This window comes from Cyphellophora attinorum (genome assembly GCF_001299255.1).
Source record: "Cyphellophora attinorum strain CBS 131958 chromosome Unknown Contig6, whole genome shotgun sequence".
In the NCBI taxonomy this organism is placed as follows: Eukaryota; Fungi; Ascomycota; class Eurotiomycetes; order Chaetothyriales; family Cyphellophoraceae; genus Cyphellophora; species Cyphellophora attinorum.
This window is the reverse complement of record NW_017253234.1, coordinates 904,064-921,476: the sequence shown is the minus strand read 5'-3', so window position 1 is coordinate 921,476 and position 17,413 is coordinate 904,064. Positions and strand designations below refer to the sequence as shown.

At 53.4% G+C, this 17,413-nt stretch overlaps 7 protein-coding genes across 7 annotated transcripts; 5 read left to right on the top strand and 2 right to left on the bottom strand.

Moving 5' to 3' along the window:
- Positions 1 to 704: 704 nt before the first annotated feature.
- On the top strand, positions 705 to 3,248 carry AB675_2072 (RNA-binding protein rsd1; the record flags this gene model as incomplete). The annotated part of the gene is made up of 6 exons (XM_018142013.1): positions 705 to 1,042; positions 1,542 to 1,881; positions 1,926 to 2,092; positions 2,141 to 2,449; positions 2,499 to 2,737; positions 2,791 to 3,248. 6 exons carry the CDS (start codon positions 705 to 707, stop codon positions 3,246 to 3,248), a joined length of 1,851 nt encoding a protein of 616 aa, XP_018003021.1.
- A 756-nt stretch (positions 3,249 to 4,004) lies between these two features.
- On the top strand, positions 4,005 to 4,940 carry AB675_2071 (uncharacterized protein; the record flags this gene model as incomplete). Its single annotated transcript, XM_018142012.1, has 2 exons — positions 4,005 to 4,163; positions 4,308 to 4,940. The coding sequence occupies 2 exons, from the start codon at positions 4,005 to 4,007 to the stop codon at positions 4,938 to 4,940; spliced, it is 792 nt and encodes a 263-aa protein (XP_018002700.1).
- Positions 4,941 to 5,021: 81 nt separating this feature from the next.
- Positions 5,022 to 6,970, bottom strand: AB675_2070 (ATP-dependent RNA helicase ROK1; the record flags this gene model as incomplete). Its single annotated transcript, XM_018142011.1, has 2 exons — positions 5,022 to 5,595; positions 5,676 to 6,970. 2 exons carry the CDS (start codon positions 6,968 to 6,970, stop codon positions 5,022 to 5,024), a joined length of 1,869 nt encoding a protein of 622 aa, XP_018002625.1.
- A 332-nt stretch (positions 6,971 to 7,302) lies between these two features.
- Positions 7,303 to 7,926, top strand: AB675_2069 (uncharacterized protein; the record flags this gene model as incomplete). Its single annotated transcript, XM_018142009.1, has 1 exon — positions 7,303 to 7,926. The coding sequence occupies one exon, from the start codon at positions 7,303 to 7,305 to the stop codon at positions 7,924 to 7,926; it is 624 nt and encodes a 207-aa protein (XP_018002887.1).
- A 924-nt stretch (positions 7,927 to 8,850) lies between these two features.
- AB675_2068 (uncharacterized protein) lies at positions 8,851 to 11,415 on the top strand (the record flags this gene model as incomplete). Its single annotated transcript, XM_018142008.1, has 1 exon — positions 8,851 to 11,415. One exon carries the CDS (start codon positions 8,851 to 8,853, stop codon positions 11,413 to 11,415), a length of 2,565 nt encoding a protein of 854 aa, XP_018002858.1.
- Positions 11,416 to 11,769: 354 nt separating this feature from the next.
- Positions 11,770 to 12,464, top strand: AB675_2067 (60S ribosomal protein L17; the record flags this gene model as incomplete). The annotated part of the gene is made up of 2 exons (XM_018142007.1): positions 11,770 to 11,986; positions 12,124 to 12,464. 2 exons carry the CDS (start codon positions 11,770 to 11,772, stop codon positions 12,462 to 12,464), a joined length of 558 nt encoding a protein of 185 aa, XP_018002890.1.
- A 1,495-nt stretch (positions 12,465 to 13,959) lies between these two features.
- On the bottom strand, positions 13,960 to 17,196 carry AB675_2066 (U3 small nucleolar RNA-associated protein 17; the record flags this gene model as incomplete). Its single annotated transcript, XM_018142006.1, has 1 exon — positions 13,960 to 17,196. The coding sequence occupies one exon, from the start codon at positions 17,194 to 17,196 to the stop codon at positions 13,960 to 13,962; it is 3,237 nt and encodes a 1,078-aa protein (XP_018002719.1).
- Positions 17,197 to 17,413: the final 217 nt, after the last annotated feature.

Below are 17,413 nucleotides of genomic sequence, written 5' to 3'. Positions count from 1 at the left end.
GTTTCCTGGATTTCCGTGACAAGCGGCTGGTCGAAACCATCGACTATGCGCTATTGCGCGGCTGGGGATTGATGTCGGTGTCGTCACGGGATCACGGCCAATTCGAGGCATTCGCACGAGAAATGCGTCGCATTATTATCGCATAATTCCCCTCCACATGTCGTTTTTGGCCACGGGTGGGGCTCGGCGACACAGCGGCGCCCACTTCATATTGCGTTGTACAAACTTTTCAAGCACAGGAAGCATCAGGCAGGTATTGTTTGGTAGACTGATGTTGCGAACAACGACTCGACCAACACGGTGGCGTCAGGTCGCGATACCTTTATCGTGGAGGTGTTCGTGTGGCGCACGTACCTAGATAGATCCGATACCTTGCCCTTGACCAGCCTCACCTTTGACTGGGATGTACTGCATTCGCGAGTGACCAGATTCTGACCAGGCTATGGCAGCTCTCATATGCTTATTTGATGATGTCCATCACTCGTGAAGACCAGCGCTACAAGGACAATTGGTGCTGTCAACGTAAGCGAGATCTTTGAGTCCAGACCTCCAGACGAGATATAGCTTGGCAGTGGCGAGCAGCGATGCTGCCAAGCTCGACTCTGCATCATAGATTTGAGATCAGTCCATGACCTGTTTCCGACCGACTTAGACAAATCGTCATTCTCTCAGGCAGCCCAACAGACTCGTGACATTGACCAACAATGGCTTCACTAATTCTTGGAGCTGGAATCCTGGTTCACGATAAGATCAAGAGCAGCAAGGCCAAAAAGCAGGAGAAGAAGCGCAAAGCATACGAGGCACGTTACAACGAACTTGAACAAGAGCACAAGTCACAAGAGGCGACATTTCTGGAACGTAAGATGACCGGTGACAGCAGTTCTCGTGCCAAAGATGCAGCAACTGCCGAGAAGCAATCAGAGCTCAAACGCCACAGCTCAGACAGCCAGAGAAGCATCCGCAGCCATCACGACGAGGATAGTCCGGCGCGCTGGGTTGAGGAAGCGCAACGTGAGCGACAGCGGGACAGACAACGCACAGGGTGAGCAGCCGCTCATACCTTGATGATCTCCATTCAGCAGGGCGTTTGAGGGTGCTTATGACTGTTGGAAACATGATTTAATGGTACGCAAATGTGCGAGTCACGTTCGAAGTATAGGATAGCGAGGCGACTCGGTATGTTGATGTATCGAAGAATTTGGTGCAGTCAGGCAGATGTTCAATTAGTTGTTAAGTGCTAAAGAAGTCAATGCTCTCGTTGCAGTGGATTGCCAATGCACTTTGCTTTGCTCCGAGGAAGTGCCAAAGTCACGTGACTGTTCCCCATAGAGCCTAGCGTGGAACTGGAGCGCCAGCTCGTCCGAGTCATCCTCAATTTTCTTGGTGAAGTTGCCTGTCTACTTAGGTACATATAGGCCAAAACCCCTCTTCGAGCTTATCACTCGCTACACGCAGGAGCTGGCAGTGCTCAGTAGCAAGCTACGATGGCAGATCTCGATGTAGAAGCGCTGCTCGACTCCACAGCGACCAACGGTAACCAGGACGCCGACACAGACCGTCATCAATCAGAACGCTCCGAGCGACGTGATAGAGATCATGACCGCGATGGTTCCCGTGATCGTGACCGCAAGCGACGTGATCGAAGTCGTGATCGCCGTCGAGACGAAGAAGACCCACGGAGCCCGCGAAGCGAGCGTGGCTCCGCTAATGGAAGTCACAGAAGTCGACATCGCAGCCGGAGCCGTGACGGAGACCGACGTCGATCACATCGCGATGATGACCACCATCGGCGGCGCTCTAGATCCCCTAGAGATGACAGATACTACCGCCCCGGCTCCCGCCGTGACGATGACCGTAGAGACCGAGACCGCTACGAACGCCGTCGGTCCCGCAGTCCGCGCAAAGAGTCCAAAGCTAAGAGCAAGACACCAGAACCGCAGCTCAATGAAGATGAGCGAGATCGCCGTACTGTCTTCGTTCAACAGCTCGCAGCTCGTCTACGCACCAAAGAGCTAATTGCCTTCTTCGAAAAGGTCGGGGCTGTGAAGGAGGCTCAGATCGTCAAAGATCGAGTCAGTGGACGTTCGAAAGGGTCAGTGTCCTCCCGCCTCCACTGCTACTCTGTTCTAACGTTCTCTAGTGTCGGCTACGTTGAGTTCCGTAGCGAAGACTCCGTCCCTCTCGCAATCGCGATGACTGGTCAAAAACTTCTAGGCATACCCATCATTGCCCAGCTTACCGAAGCAGAAAAGAACCGACAGGCTCGCAACCCAGAAACTACTACCACGACCCATAGTTCGGTGCCCTTTCACCGTCTCTACGTTGGCAATATCCACTTCAGCATCACTGAACAAGATCTACAGAACGTCTTTGAGCCATTTGGCGAACTCGAGTTCGTGCAGCTGCAGAAGGAAGAGGGCGGCAGAAGCAGAGGATACGGTTTCGTACAGTAAGTCCTCCATATTCTCCATCGAAGCTCAAATCGCTGACCACACCAGATTTCGTGATCCCAACCAAGCACGTGAGGCCCTTGAGAAAATGAACGGATTTGACCTCGCAGGACGTCCAATAAGAGTTGGACTAGGAAACGACAAGTTCACTCCCGAATCTACGGCAAACCTTCTCCAACGCTTTCAAGGACAGAATCAGCCCACCAACTTCCAAGGTTCGGCATTTTCTGGCTCTGGCGGTCGCGGTGCACATGCTGGAGGCAGTGGTGGCAATTTCGATCGCGCCGGTGTCGTGACGACAACAAAGGATCAGGCGGTGCCAGTGCTCTGGACGATACAGATGTCGCCGGTGTCAACTTCTCCAACTACAGTCGTGATGCACTGATGCGAAAACTTGCTAGAACCGAAGATTCCAGCGCCGATGAGCCACGCCAAAAAGCTCCCACTGCAGCGCCACGCAAAGAGACCAAGCCACTGCCAGTCACCGTAGCTGCCGCCAGCCGATGCGTCCTACTGCGCAACATGTTCAACCCAGCCGAAGAAGAAGGAGATTCGTGGGTTAAGGAGCTCGAAGACGACGTCAAGGCTGAATGCGAGGAGAAGTATGGCAAGGTTGTGCACATCTCACTTGACCCAAACACGCAGGGCGATATATACCTCAAGTTCGAGAGGGTTTCTGGTGGCGAGAAGGCAATTCAAGGTCTCAATGGACGCTTCTTTGGCGGTAGGCAGATCTCTGCTCAGCCAGTAGTTGACGCGGTTTACAGCAGTCTATTCGCCCGCACCAAAGCCCTATGAGGGCGCCGATCAATACGACTCGAATGGCACGACCATACCATCACCGAGACGATCACCATATCGATCAAGAAGTGGCAGAAGGGGCTGCTGACCTGGTGAGCAAGGGAAATCGACATTGGCGCTGACCGGAGCAGAAATCGGACAGCCGACAGATCTTCCCACAGACGGTGGCTGCTACGTTCGATCACTTTACTGACTTTGGCAGACGTTCTGTCATCGCCTCGACAACCAGTACTGATAGTGCTCTAGTCTCCTGAGGGCCACCTCGCCGACGTTGCTCAAATGAAAATATCAAAAGTTGAATCCGGCCCGTTTTCGTAGTGTATGGTCTCTCCTTTCTCCTTGGTCGTACGCGAGCTGGCGGTCTCGCGTCATGGAATACTGCACCGCTATCGTCTGCAGGTCCAGTTGCAGTGATCAGGCAGTGCACCACAGAGCAGATCTCGGATAGTCTTCGGCGCCCCTGAGATCTGGCCCCCCGAATGCTGACATCCTATTGGGCCGGAGGCTTGTAATAGCAGTCCAATTTCGTAGACGACTCCTACATCAAACAGACAGTAGGCTGAAACAAGCCGTTGCAACGGCTTTGCGAGCGCCAGCGCTGGAGATGTCAAAAGCATTGTCTATCTGAAGATCATGTCTCGGTGCGACTGGACTGCACCTTGTTGTGATTCTTATCACTTCGGCCTTCCCATTACCTAGTCTTTCTCGCTACTACCTTGTCTATATCTCCATCAAGTACTATAACTATTCAAAATGCATCTACGAAACAGCGTAGCAGCTACCGCGCTTCTCGCGTCACACGTATACGCACAATCGAGCACAGCGGATGCTTCCGGGCGGCCCATCGTGAGCGTCCTGGCCATCGGAGCAGCAGGAGATCAAGCCAATCTTCTCGCATCGGTCGTCGACAATGTAAGTGTGTTTCGAACATTCCTTGCCCATCTCTCCTGTCGTCCAGCACGGCACTGGCGGAGCCCCGCCTCTTGCTGCACTTCTCCCGCTGCAACACGCGACTCTCCGCTTATTAGCACTGACATCCACCCTCCCCTACCACAGGACGCAACAGCAACAACCCTCCTCATAGGCTGCGACCCTGCCCCAGGCGACGACTCAACAGAATTGCCAGATCTCTGCAACCTCTTCTCCGGCTTTACCGTCATCCAGGGAGCCTCTACATTCGCCGCGGGCTACTCCTACGGCGTTGAGTCTATGACCGTGGGCTGCGAACTCACTGGCAGCCCAACGGCCACCACCGGAGCCTGCAAGCAGACTGTGGTCGCGTCGTTGGACGATCTGGGTGTTGGAGACGGGCTGACTACGGATGAGGGTTTGACGGCGACTGGGGATGCGAGTGGCAGTGGGACTGGTTTGACGACGGAGGTTACGACGACGACGTTCGCGGGTAGTGATATTACGTACTATCCGGTGACGATAACGGCGGGCACGCTGAAGAGTGGCGGTGGAGGATCGGAGTCGGCGAGTGAGACAGGTAGTAGCAGTGCAAGCGAGTCAGCGAGTGGAACTGGTAGTGGCAGCAGTGCTTCGGCGACCGGCGGCGGCAGCTCTACGACTAGCGCTGCGGCCAGCGGGTCTGGTGGGAGCTCGGGATCTGGCTCGGCGATCGTTTTGGTACAGGTCTCTGGTTTGGCCTTGGCTGGATTTGTTGCGGTAGCTATGATTGTACTGTAGGAGCATAACGGTGCAGCAAGTGCAGCAATGGACACAATGGGCCTTGGCTCTCGTAATGCAACAATCGTACGTTTGAGAGCATCAATCGAAGCCTTCGAACGACTCGTCCTCTACACTTTTGCCCACCGCCATCTCCCTCTCTTTCCGCTTCTTACTCCCGATCACCATCCCTCTCCTGTTGTTCTCCTCTCGCTTCTCGTAGCCACTCTTCGTCCCGATCCTCGCTTTGCGCTTCCTCCTCCGCTCATCAGCATCGTCGCTCTCCTTGATTGCCCGCCTCGTCTCCACGCCACGCTGCTTAAGCTCTTTCCGGGTGTTCTTTGTTAGGTCCGGCAAGGATTGTAGTAGCCAGGCAGGAATGCCTTCCACTTCGGCCGTGGACGATGACTTTGTGCCGGACGTAGTCGTAGACGACTTGATGACCGAAGCGATAGCCTTCAGGTACTTCACGTCCTCCCTTGTGTAGAAAGTCACGCAGACACCGCCTTCTCTGCCCGCTCTCCCCGTCCGTCCCGCACGGTGGATGTAGCTGGCGGAGGTGGTGGGTATGTCGTAGTTGACGACGGCGTTGACTCCACGGAAGTCGACGCCTCGGGAGAGCAGATCGGTCGTGATAAGCACCCAGATCTGGCCGGCGCGGAAGCGTTGCATGATGCTTGAGCGGACAGCGAGGAGAGAGAAGCGTGTAGGACAGCGATTCGTGGTGGCGTGTTGGGAGCAGTGGGGATGTCGTACTGGAGCTCGGTGAAGAGGGCGGTGGAACGGTCGATTGTTTGAGCAAAGACCAGGAATGGCGGGCGGATATTTGCTAGTTGCTGAGTGGGTGTTGTGCTATTGTTAGTGGGCAACGGACGCGAGGGACGGAGTAGCTGGCGCAGTCCAAGCAGCTTCCCGGGCTCGGTGGCAGCGTATATAAGTTTATGCGTTATGTGAGGTAGGGAAGAGTCTTTGAGACCGATAACTATGCGGTAGAGAGGCGCTTTGTCTTTGATGGATAGGGCTTTCCGACGATCGGCGATGATGGAGATTGCAAGTTCCTCGACATTAGAACCAAGGGTGGCCGACCAGAGCGACACGCGAAGGAGGGTGGAGGTGCAGGCTGTCCAGATAGACTGAGTCTGTTCTCGGAACAAAGGGTCGAGTAGGACGTCGGCTTCGTCGAGTATGAGAGTCGTGATCTTGGCGAGCGGTGACGAACCCAGAGCATGGACAAGGGTGAGTGGCGTTGATACGAGTATGTCAGTCTTAATGACAGCAGCGGCCGAGCTCTGCTCGTGATCGTCGCCATTCCGGCCGTCGTTGTCATTGTCTGAGTCATATTCGTGTGCTTCATCTTCGCCTTCAAACTCTTCCGTGGACTCTGCCAGCTTCATACCTTTCCTTGCCGCAGTGATAGTAACTCCAGTATTCGCACACAATTTCCGTCCCTCATTCACGATCTGACCAACAAGTTCTTTGGTGGGAGCTAGAATAATGGCCCTCGTATGCCTTTCGCTTGACGACTTGTGCTCTCGTCTGATCTTCTCAATGGTCGGAACGAGAAAGGCGAGTGTCTTGCCGCTTCCAGTCGGAGCCACAGTCAACAGATCTGGTGCGTTCTCAGGGTCTGAGAGCAGCACAGGCAAGGCGGCTGTCTGTACCTCGCTAGGCTCATAGTATGCCTGTGCCCTGACATTGCGCTGAATCGCTTCGCAGACCTGGCACTGAGATTTCAACAGCTCAAAGCTGGTAAGTGGCTGAGGAAATACTCGAGCATATTCCTTCTGCTGCTTCTTGGTCCGTTTCTTCGATGTTTTGCGGAGTAATCGCAGATCAACAATTCGGATCTTGTGCTTGCTTTGGATTTCTCTGACTTCCTCCGGCGAGAGATCCTGAGGCTTCTCCTCGTCGGCTCTTTTCCGCTTCTTGGGATTAATTTGTTCCGATGGTAGTTCTTGATTACCTTCCGAAGGAAGAGGCGTACTGTTTGCTGTCTTGGCCTGATTTGGTCTCAAGTTTGTCGATCTGGTCAGTAGCCTCAGCGCGTCCATGGTGCTGCGTTATTAGACCAAGCGAAGCTATCAAAACATGTGTGAGAGCATCTATAGACCAGCGAAGTCGAACATCGAGAAATTTACGTGGATCAAGAGATCAGATCAGGCCGAACATTAGCCGGCGCGAGGCAATGTTCAAGACGCGGCGTCATCGTCCTCAAGCTGCTCTTTCACGAATTGTGCTACTCCCATATGCGACGGTGTTGAGCGTGCTGTTGTGCTACGGCTCTCGGTACGCTGCCAATGAACATGCGCTCATGCCTGATTGACGATCCGCACCGCCACGATCCTCCTGATTGAACGCCACTTCCGCACCAGCGACCGCAAAGATGGTTATTGGACTTATGATTATTATGGCGATTCCGACCATCACAGGGACTGCACAGGCCTATTCTGCGCAGAAGACTCAGGAGGATCGCAAAAAGGAGGAGAAGCGCATGAAGAAGTTCTACATCGACGTAGGATGCGACGCCGAATTTCGAGGCGTAGAGAACATTCGTGGTCACAGAGTGGTGCTGCGCAATGACAGGGTCTATCTTGGGCCTACAGAGGCCACAAATCCGTCGCGCGATGGCTATGTTGCGGAAGCGTTCTATATTGAGTACCCAGACAGCGAGAGAAACCCTGTGCCACTCGGGCTCGTGAGTCAGACCCGTGCGGAGCCGCCTCTTCTGAACTGGATATATGTCGACAAAGAGACGGCCGAGCTGAAGTACGGCAATAAGACGCAGAGCATAGAGCACATGGTTGGACCTTGGGACTGGACGAAGGACGAATCGAGGATAACTTTCACCAAGAAACAGCTCTTCATTGCTGTTGAAGACCCGCGGTCAAAGGTCTGGCAATTGTACTACGATATCGATGATGATGGACTGGCTAAATTCGTGACGGGTAAAAGACGGAAGAGGATGGTCTACGTTGACCTAAACCGTACTGAGATGCCAGAGACTTGAGTCGGTTGCTCTGCGGGCGGCGAGCAGGAGTGTCCTCCGCTGTCCGCATCGGTGCATTGTTGCTTCTCTTACTGGTCGACGACCACGAGCACAACGATACCTGTCTCTACATTGTTGACGGTGAAAGGGGTGACAAACGATGCTGCAGCTCTGCTTCGATCCGTGGAGTGTGTCTCGTGCGCGAGACCATAGCTGCCACGCCTCTGGAGTGCGGACCGCAGGGCTAGACCAGCAGTTGCAGAAGGTTTGTATCTTGCACTCATATATTCTGCCGCTTTTCAAGGCCATCGTCGTGTACCCATGGAATCAATAGCAAGCGATTTGGAGATGATCGTCGAGCTGCTAGGTATAATTGACTAAATCCAGAGATGAATTGTTTTCTAACTTACTTCATTAGTAGAGATTTGTAGATGCAGGCCGCCTAAGACGGGCTATTGACCTCAGTGGGTGACTCGCATTTGTGAAGGAAAGTGCCCCGTGTCCTTGCCCCGCGTTGGCAATTGCCTTCTTCGCTAGCGCCTCAAGGCAAACGCCCTTAGCGCGTTCGTCATTCAAGTCACGATAGTCGATTTCATTGTTGTCAGTCAGTCTTATACCATTCAGTGCATCATCAAATCGCCATGGACTCACTTGGAAGCGCACCATAGCGAAGGTCATTCGAAGGTACAGACATGGCTGCTAGCAACTCATCTTTACGAACAATCGTGTGCGACGCAAGCAATTGAGTCTATACCTCCTCGCAATCTCGACTAGCGTGTAGCGCCAGACTTCTCAGCACGACAACCTTCACACCTCTGCATGCTTGATCGCCAGGATCATACCATTACGGACAGTGGTTAAATGACAGAAACTTAGGAATTCGGGAAGCCCTCGGCATGTTCCCATCTACATGCAAGAAGTAAACTGGATCTGGGAAAAGCAAACATGTCTCGGCTCGCATTCCGTCCCGCGAGCAAACCAGACGGGTGGGAAGAACTCAAGTTAGAACCTTACACAGATGGCGACCCAAATAAGTGGCCCCAACATCCGTACAGAACCAGCGACTCCTCAAACTACCAGAAAGATCTGGCAGCGGCATGGAAAGGACGAGTGGGAGTCTACTGGCTTGAGAAACTGCCTGATGGGTACGGTGTCTTTGAAACTGATCAACCAGGCGGACCTCAAACATACAAACGTCTCTTTGGCCATCCATCAGGACGATTCTACGACTCAATAAAGAAGTTCACGCCTCATTTCTTGTGGTTGATGGGTGGCAAGCAGGGAAGCTGTGAATGTCACATGTGCTCCAGAAACAACAAAGCACCCGTCATTCCACGACCGCGCCGCCCACGAGAACTGATCGATACTTCCCTCCTGAGTCGTCGCCGGCAGGCCAGTGGTACAGGCGACGAGGACATGAGTGACAATGCCCCAAGAAGTCGACGTGCTCGAAGAGAAGTCAAATCAGCGGGGGCTCCGGATGTTGTTGACGAAGAGGGTACAGAAGATGTCTACAAGAAATTCGTCATGAGATTATACGCTGCTAAAGACGCCAGCAGGGGTATCGACGACGACATCGTAGAGCTCAACTCGCTCGATTGGCGCGCCGAACATGATGAAGAGAGTGATGCCTTCCCCAGCCTTCTACCCGGGATGCTTAGGCAGCTCGAGCATCAACCTTCTTTCATACCTCGGATGGGAGAAGTCGTATTATGGGTTCCCGATTTCCTGGATGGCCACTACTTAATCGAAGATAAGAAAGATGGCATCACAAAGTTCTTCTCGTACGAACACAGACGGTTCTCCGCCGTGCCTCAGTGGCGAGCAGGCGTGATTACAGCTGTCCCCAATGCCGACCTTGAGAACGGCCAAGTGGACTTCCAGGATATCCTGCAGCTACCAAAGAAAACGACAGATCTGAACAGATCTGGCTTTCGAGTGGAGACCTTACCAGATCCGAACGATTTGGAGGGCAAATCGGTGTCAAAGCAATACAAATATGTTCCGCTGAGATCTGTACGACCACTATCACAGTGGCAATCAGTACTGCGTGGCATTGACCCCGCAAAGTTGCATCGTTCGATCTCTAATGCGCTCACCACTTGTACGAGCTTCACCCTCGTCGAGAAGCTGAAGTGCACAGGCCAGTGGCCCAATGGGATCATCCATTGCAAGGCCATCTATCTTGGTCCCGAGCTGATCACCACGGGCGACACTGTTCGGTTGTCATCGCCTATGAGCCCAGCGCGGTGTACGCAAGTCCTCAAGCTGGAATCCGTGCGGCTCCACCTGGATGATATGAAGGAAGAGCATGGCAAGAAAGAGTCGCCAGGCCTGGCAAGCCGGATCTGGGTATCATTCGTTGGAAAAGCCTACTCGAGAAATTTCCGAGAGCACTACGAGTTCCAGACTGGGGCGGAGGACAGCCCACTTCCAGCACCAATCTCGAAGTACGAAGCTAAGGAGATATTTGAAGCAGTGGGTGTGGTAGACTATGGTCCTTGGTATCCAATGCACCATCCTGGACTTCGCTTTGAGGTCTCGCTCGAGCAAGTGCTCGGAAGGCTCCATGAGCCGAAGGCGGTCAGGCTATGGAATGGAGAAATCAGGAGATCGCGGAGACGTAGTGAGAAACAACAAAAGCCCCAGCTCAACTACGATACCGAGGCCATCATCTCAGCTCGCCAATGCTCTACACGGATGGACAGGAGGACCCCGAGGCCCGAGGGTGACGACATCCTTTGGTATTGGGCTGATACAAGAGCATTGGCGCTCGGTGTCGAGTCTTTCAATGGCCTGGAAGTCGACAATTACTGGGAAGTCCGAGACAAAACTACGCTGAATTTGTGGCACAATCAGCTCAAAATTCTCAATGGTGTGCAAGTGCTACCTGGAATCGACAATCAGTTCGTGCAGATACCGGGCTTGCCTGGCGAGAGACGTGGTCGCAAGAAGGGCAGTAAAGTGATCAACGGCAAGCTTGTCAATCCCGGAGATCCCGAGTATGATGCGGTGTATGGAGAAGGACATGCTGGCAGCGATGAGAGCAAGCCCAAGCCTAGCAGTCAAATGGCCGGGGCAGCAATGGCGTCCACAGACGAAGAGAGCAACGATGATGAGGAAGACGCGGACGAACAGCGGGGAGCTGATCTTAGTACGTGGATGCAGCCAGCGCCAAAGTGGAAGTTGGTCGACAGCGATGATGACATACAAATGTTGGAGCCAGTACCCGGCGCATCGGCGGCAAGACCACCTCAGCGTAGTATGTCAGGTGCGGCCGTCAACCATGGATCAAAGGGTGAGGTCAAAAAGGCTCCGTTATCGAAGGCAGAGATCATGGAAGGGGAAGCGATGCCGAGTATAGAAGACTACGATGACGTTACTTCTGAAAGTGAGGATGATTGGGACCATGTGCCTCCTGCTAGAGGTGGCACAGAAGAGACAGAGGGTGGTGATTACGATCCAAGGAAGGAGGCTCTACATCGAGGAAGACGTAGCGTTTCTGATTAATGCTGACATTGGAAACACTTGGTCGAGTCGGGGACCAATACTAGACAAGCTTCTCCTATAGAGTGCGAGACCTTTGGAGAAGAGAGCCCGATTTTAAGTAGCATCGACATGAGTACCTGGGTACGTACCTATTCTACTCAGTAGCAGTAGCAGTATGGGAAGTTCGAGTCAGTCCAGGTCACGTGTGTCCCAATATTGAATCGCTTTTTGCTCGTCTGATGCCAAGAGTTCGAGAGGCTTGGCAAAGCCCACGCCGACTCGGATTTTCTAAACTGCGCATTTCGACCTCATCACGGTTGAAGATCACGACCATTTTCTTCTCTCAAGGACTCATCTTACCTCAACACCGACAAGATGGTCCGCTACGCCCCCCAACACATCACACCTGCGAAGTCCGCTCGCTCGCGTGGCTCGTACCTGCGTGTCAGCTTCAAGAACACTCGCGAGACCGCCCAGGCCATCAACGGCTGGAAAGTTCAGCGCGCAATCAAATACCTCGAGAATGTGCAAGAGTTGAAGGAGTGTGTGCCTATGCGTCGGTATGCTGGTAGCACTGGAAGAAGCGCTCAAGGTACGTGAAACTGGGTTGAGAGAATTCTACAAAAGAGCAGGAAAGCCGCTGCATGGATCATCGCTCGCATGGCTCTACTCAGACACTCTACGAGACAATCGAGAAACACTTATGCTGACATCGCGATTGCACAACAGGCAAGAACTTCGGCGTCTCCAAGGCCCGTCACCCAGTCAAGTCCGCCGAATTCCTCCTCGATCTCCTCAAGAACGCCGAGGCCAACGCCGACACCAAGGGTCTCGACACCAGCAACCTCGTCGTCAAGCACATCCAAGTCAACCAGGCTCCCAAGCAGCGTCGTCGCACATACCGTGCCCACGGTCGCATCAACCCTTACATGAGCAACCCCTGCCACGTGGAGTTGATCTTGACTGAAGGTGCGGAGGAGGTTAGCAAGACAAAGGATTTGGTCAAGGAGCCGAGATTGAACTCGAGACAGCGGGGTCAGCGGGCACGACGGGCTATTGCTAGCTCATAGAGGAGTCGACGAGAGTGGTGAGATTCTTTTGACGGTCTAGTCTTGTGGCAGTCGATGAAGGAGAACAGCCGGAAACACTCTCGCACCCGAATAGTGCTCACTGCCTGCTGCGAAGTTCGCTCAGATTTGGGTCCACAAGGACGAGTCGTGTGTTCAGCGGCTACCGAATGATAGGGACAACGCCATCGCAGTGAGTTCCTGTCATCAACACAGTCAAAGGTCTTCGTCTGCGGCTGGGCGACTTTTCGGAAGACCATAGGCATTTGCGAAGAAACGATCAAGGCTCTTTGCACTTAGCGATGGTGGCAACCGTGTAATATACGGTTGCGTGAAAATGATAACACAAATCCACACTGAACCTTTGAAGTCAAAACACACTGTCACACAAGCAGAAACGCTCGCAGACGGCTTTGACATCATGTGTAGGTATGTAGAAGCCATGCACGACCCGCTCTCTGCCTCGCACGGTCATTCCACTACTGCCCTGCATTATGTCCTGTCCTGCCCTACCCTGCTCTACACACGTATGAGGATCGCAATCAGCCTTCCCCGTACCACTGTCAGTCGCTCCTTCCTGGTGACTTATCTCATGGAAATGATCTCAAGTCCCGAGGCACCTTCCGTGAGTAGTTCAGCGTCCCTGCCTCCCCTCCTTCCCTAACCCCGTCATCGATTGTCCCTCCTGCCCTCGTCTTCCGTGCAAGCCGTCGTCGTCACTGCCTCTTCTCCTCCCAAATGACTGCGGCAGACAGCATCCTCAACGCTGCTGCCTTTGACCGTTTCCTCCTTTCCTGGTTGAAGCTCAAATCCGGATTGTGCAGCTAATTCCCTGTCCAGCTCGTCGTCCCGTTTCGCAGCTGGTCTCGCAGCTCCTGCCGTCTTAGACCCGGTTGGATATATCCCTCGCATTTATGACCAGACTTCAGACAGTTGTCACCTAGTAGGAATGACAACGGTCAGGCTCAATTCATTGACACGACCAACCGGCACAGAAAGCACGAGACTTACAGCTTGGCTTCGCCTCGTCGCATTTCTTCTTACGCCTGCGACAAGTCTTGCAACCTGTTTTAGTTCTTCGTGCGAAGCGTCGTCCCCAACTCAAGTTCCAGTTTGCTGAGGCCGCGTCAGGTGTGCCTGGTGGGGTGGGAAGACTGTCTTGACTGTTTTCCGGTCCGCCCGCGGCAGCGGTTGACATAGGGATTCTACTGGTGGTGGACGAGCAATTGAAGGGTATCTGATCTGGGGCTGACTTTGATATTCTACAATCTGTGCGAGTGCTGGATGACTGTCTCGATCACGTCTACGATTGGGTGTTGAAGTTGGAGGAAGCCCGAACGATGACGGTGGAGTGCATGAATGCTTAACATTTATATTCCGGAGCCCTCCTCACGAGTGCACTACCTAATTGAACAGGTACCCTGCCACGCATACTATCCTGGACATTGCCATAACTTCCCTCATAGCGCTCGCGACATGTGAGATTCAGCCCAAAATTCTAGTCGCGCACGACTTGCGTCTGTGTTGTAGACCATTGAGCCTCCGGCTTCCTGAACAAGCTCACTACACGCTCAAACAGGTCGTGCACACTCGGCACCTCAGTCGAGCTCTGGAATCCGAAGATGTTGTCAATAGTCTTAGGTCTACCAGCTGTAACCTCTTCGTCAATTTCCATTACATCAGTGTCCAGTGCAGGTGGCTGGCTCTGTGCCTCGGACTGTTCTGCGGGTGAAGACTTGCCAAAGATTGCGTCCAGCCCCTTGAACGAATCCTGCTTGTAGCCGGGTCCGGACTTTGATCTCCTGCTGCTGGAGAAACCAGCCCGGACTTGTCTGATCTCGGAACTGCTGTCAATGACAATGTAGCCAGGCGATGTTGGCGAGGCGAGCAGAGAAGTGATTTGCCCGTCAACGAGTCCGTCGAAGAGTACAGCAGGAGAGGTAACGTCGTGGAGCTCACTAGTTCCAAGACTCGGATCTAGGTCGTCCAATGCTGCCCGTAGATCGAACACGAGTACTCTACCGGGCAAGATGTCTTCTGATGGGTTCAGGCCGAGCGCGAATGTCCCGTCAAGGGGATTGGCGGCCAGGTGGTGGCATTTCGATTCGGACTGTAGTGACAGATCGCCGCCCAACGAGATGGATTTAATGATGCTAGAGTTGACAGTGTCATATACGGTGAAGCTTGTCGACGTAAGGGTAAGGAGGTGTTGGTCGACAAAGGTCGTTGCAATGCTCGATCTGATCGAGTTGAATAATGCAGTCACACCGTGCATGGGCAAGTCGGCTGCGTCCGGAATCAGGTAGGTCCACTGCGGGCCAGCAGAAGTCATGTATGACGCTGCTACAACACTGCCATCTTGAGAGTACGACAGTGCGGCCGCGGTTATATTGGACCCAACGACACAGGAAACAGCTCGGGCGACGCCCCAATTATACAGCTGCTGTCCGCTCTGGTTCCTCACTGGAACGCCGTCACGTCTCCGGGCCTTCGGCGTCCAATACAACACAGTGCCATCGCTAGCTGTAGTGGCAAACTCGACACGGGCAGGATTTTGTGACAAGGCCAGAATCTTGCTGGACTCGTGAGGCTGATCTACCCGATTGACGAGCTCCCAGTCGTTCTCATCTTCGTTTCTGGACCAGAATCTCAAGGACGTCTCGAAGCCCCGGCGGCTAGAGTCTGCGTCCTCGGCGAGAAGGACACCACTCGAATCACGAACGGCTGGGCGCCACTGCTCCGTAGTCATAAGCCACCGCCCTTCATAGCTCATACCAAGATGTGATATACTGGGCTCTTTGATCTGCTGTCCTTCGGGACCGACATTGACGGTGGTTGTCAGATTGCGAGTCAGAGCTTGACGTGAGATCTGCATATCTGACGAGAAATCGTAGGTCTGCAAAATGGAAGTCTGATCTGACGACGTATTCGCTCGTGGCACTGCTGCTAGCAGATGGCCGGCTTTTGTGTGGTCTGCGACCGTTGGCATCCTGCCGTTCAGAGCACGACCGCCGGCCAAGAGTGCTATATTGGCCGTTGGTGACAAGTCTGACGTCGAAAGAACCATGATGGAGTTGTCGCCAAGGTGAAGAGCATACGAAGAGCCTCTCTTCGACACAGTCAACCGCACGATGTCGGTGGACAAATGAGGCAGGAATTGCTGCTTGTTGGTATCGAGCTGCCAGATGACAAGGACGGTCTCGCTGCCACCAGAGATCACATAATTGCCGTCGCGAGACCACTTGGCTGTATTGACAGCAGCTCGATGCCAATTCAGGGAACGAGCATTGATCGACCCTTCTTTCTTCTTTTCCTTGCTGACAAGCTTGTGAAGCAAGTCTTCGTAGAGCAAGATGGATCCGTCATTGAGGCCGACGACGACATCCAGTCGCTTGCGTGGTGGTTTGGCTTGGACGTCAGAGACTCTGCCATCGACGCATGAGACGTTGCTCGGGAGAGGGAATTCCCGCCATGTTGGAGTGGACTGTGTGTAGTTGGGGATCTGGAAGCTCGTTGAACTGCCAATAATGAGACGGCTAAGAGCAGAGACGATAATGATGCCTGCCTCCTCGAAAAGCTGGATCTCGGGATTGAGTCCAGTCCTCGACATGAGTAGCTGTATGTTCGTCGCCTTTTTGTTATCTGGATCAAGTGCATAGACAATGAGACGTCGGTCCTCGAAAGTCGGGTCATGGAGTGCTATGACAAGTTCGGAATCGGCAGGTCCTCTTGAAATCATGGATATCAGACGTCGCAGACCTTTGGAGGACTTCCATTGATGCAGTAGTCGACCACTAGTCCAGTCCCATTGAGTGATTGTTCCGTCGGTATTCCCAACGAAAAGTATGGCTGGGTCGGATTTGGCGAACGTGCATGTTGAGATTGTTCGATGACCCATGGAAAGTGTCCTGACAAGTAAGGAAGTTGCTGCTGAGTAGATGCGTACTCCGTTCCGAGTAGGCAGTATGACATGCTTGTCGTCATCTGTGAGAAGAGGATCTTGGATTAAGAAAGATCCAGCTGTGGCGTCTGATAACGACCATTCTTGATCGCTGACGAGCGCTTCGTCTGGCCTTGACTTGGGCCTATGCTTCCTCCTCTTTTTGGGCACCGTAGGCTTCTCGATTCGGTCTTCGAGCGGCCTGGATTTGGCAAGTCTTTCAACAGATGCTACATCGTCTGAAGAGTTGCTCACGCGTTCGAGTGCTTGAGCGATTTGAGCAAGATCGACCACCTCTGGGCGTTCAATTCGTGCTTCAAGTCCAGCAGAGATGTCCTTGTCTTGGTCGGCGTGCTTATTCAATCTCTTGCCACCCCTTCGGTTCTTCTTCCTTTTCCTCTGCGATTCCGGCTCCTTTCTGCCGTGCATATCATCATTCTGTCGTAGATGGTCGTCTCCTCCAAGCGGCTCGGTAGGCTCACCATCCCGTCGTTCGTCTGAAGTCTCCACCGGTGGGCTTGCTTCAGAGGATGGCTGGTCCTTGCGTTTGCTTTTGCGCCTCTTGGGCTTTCTGACTGCGGAAGTAGCGAATGCCGGGTCGCCGACAGGTGAAGGCGAATTGATCCCTGACTGCTGTGATTCCCGCTGAAGCTGTTGGGCAGCATCGTCGTTGTCGCCGGATTCCTGGCGCTTGTGCTTGTTCTTACGATTCCTCCGCTTCTTTGATGTTTGCTGCTCGTGGTCCTGAACGGCTTCGAAGGCCTCCGTGGCCTTCCTCTTGCTACCCTGCGACATGGCAAATTGGCATGCAGGACACAGTAGTAGATTACCCGTGGCTGCCCTCTATCACACACAAGCAGCAAGTCACTGCTTCGTATTCATCAACTTTTCAAATATTTTTCTCCAACTTTGCATTCCACTTTTGACGTTTGGTGGCTCAGCGGGTCTCCGCATAACCACCATGGAATTGGATACGGCATACGAGACGGGGCACATGCGTCAACGGTCTTTA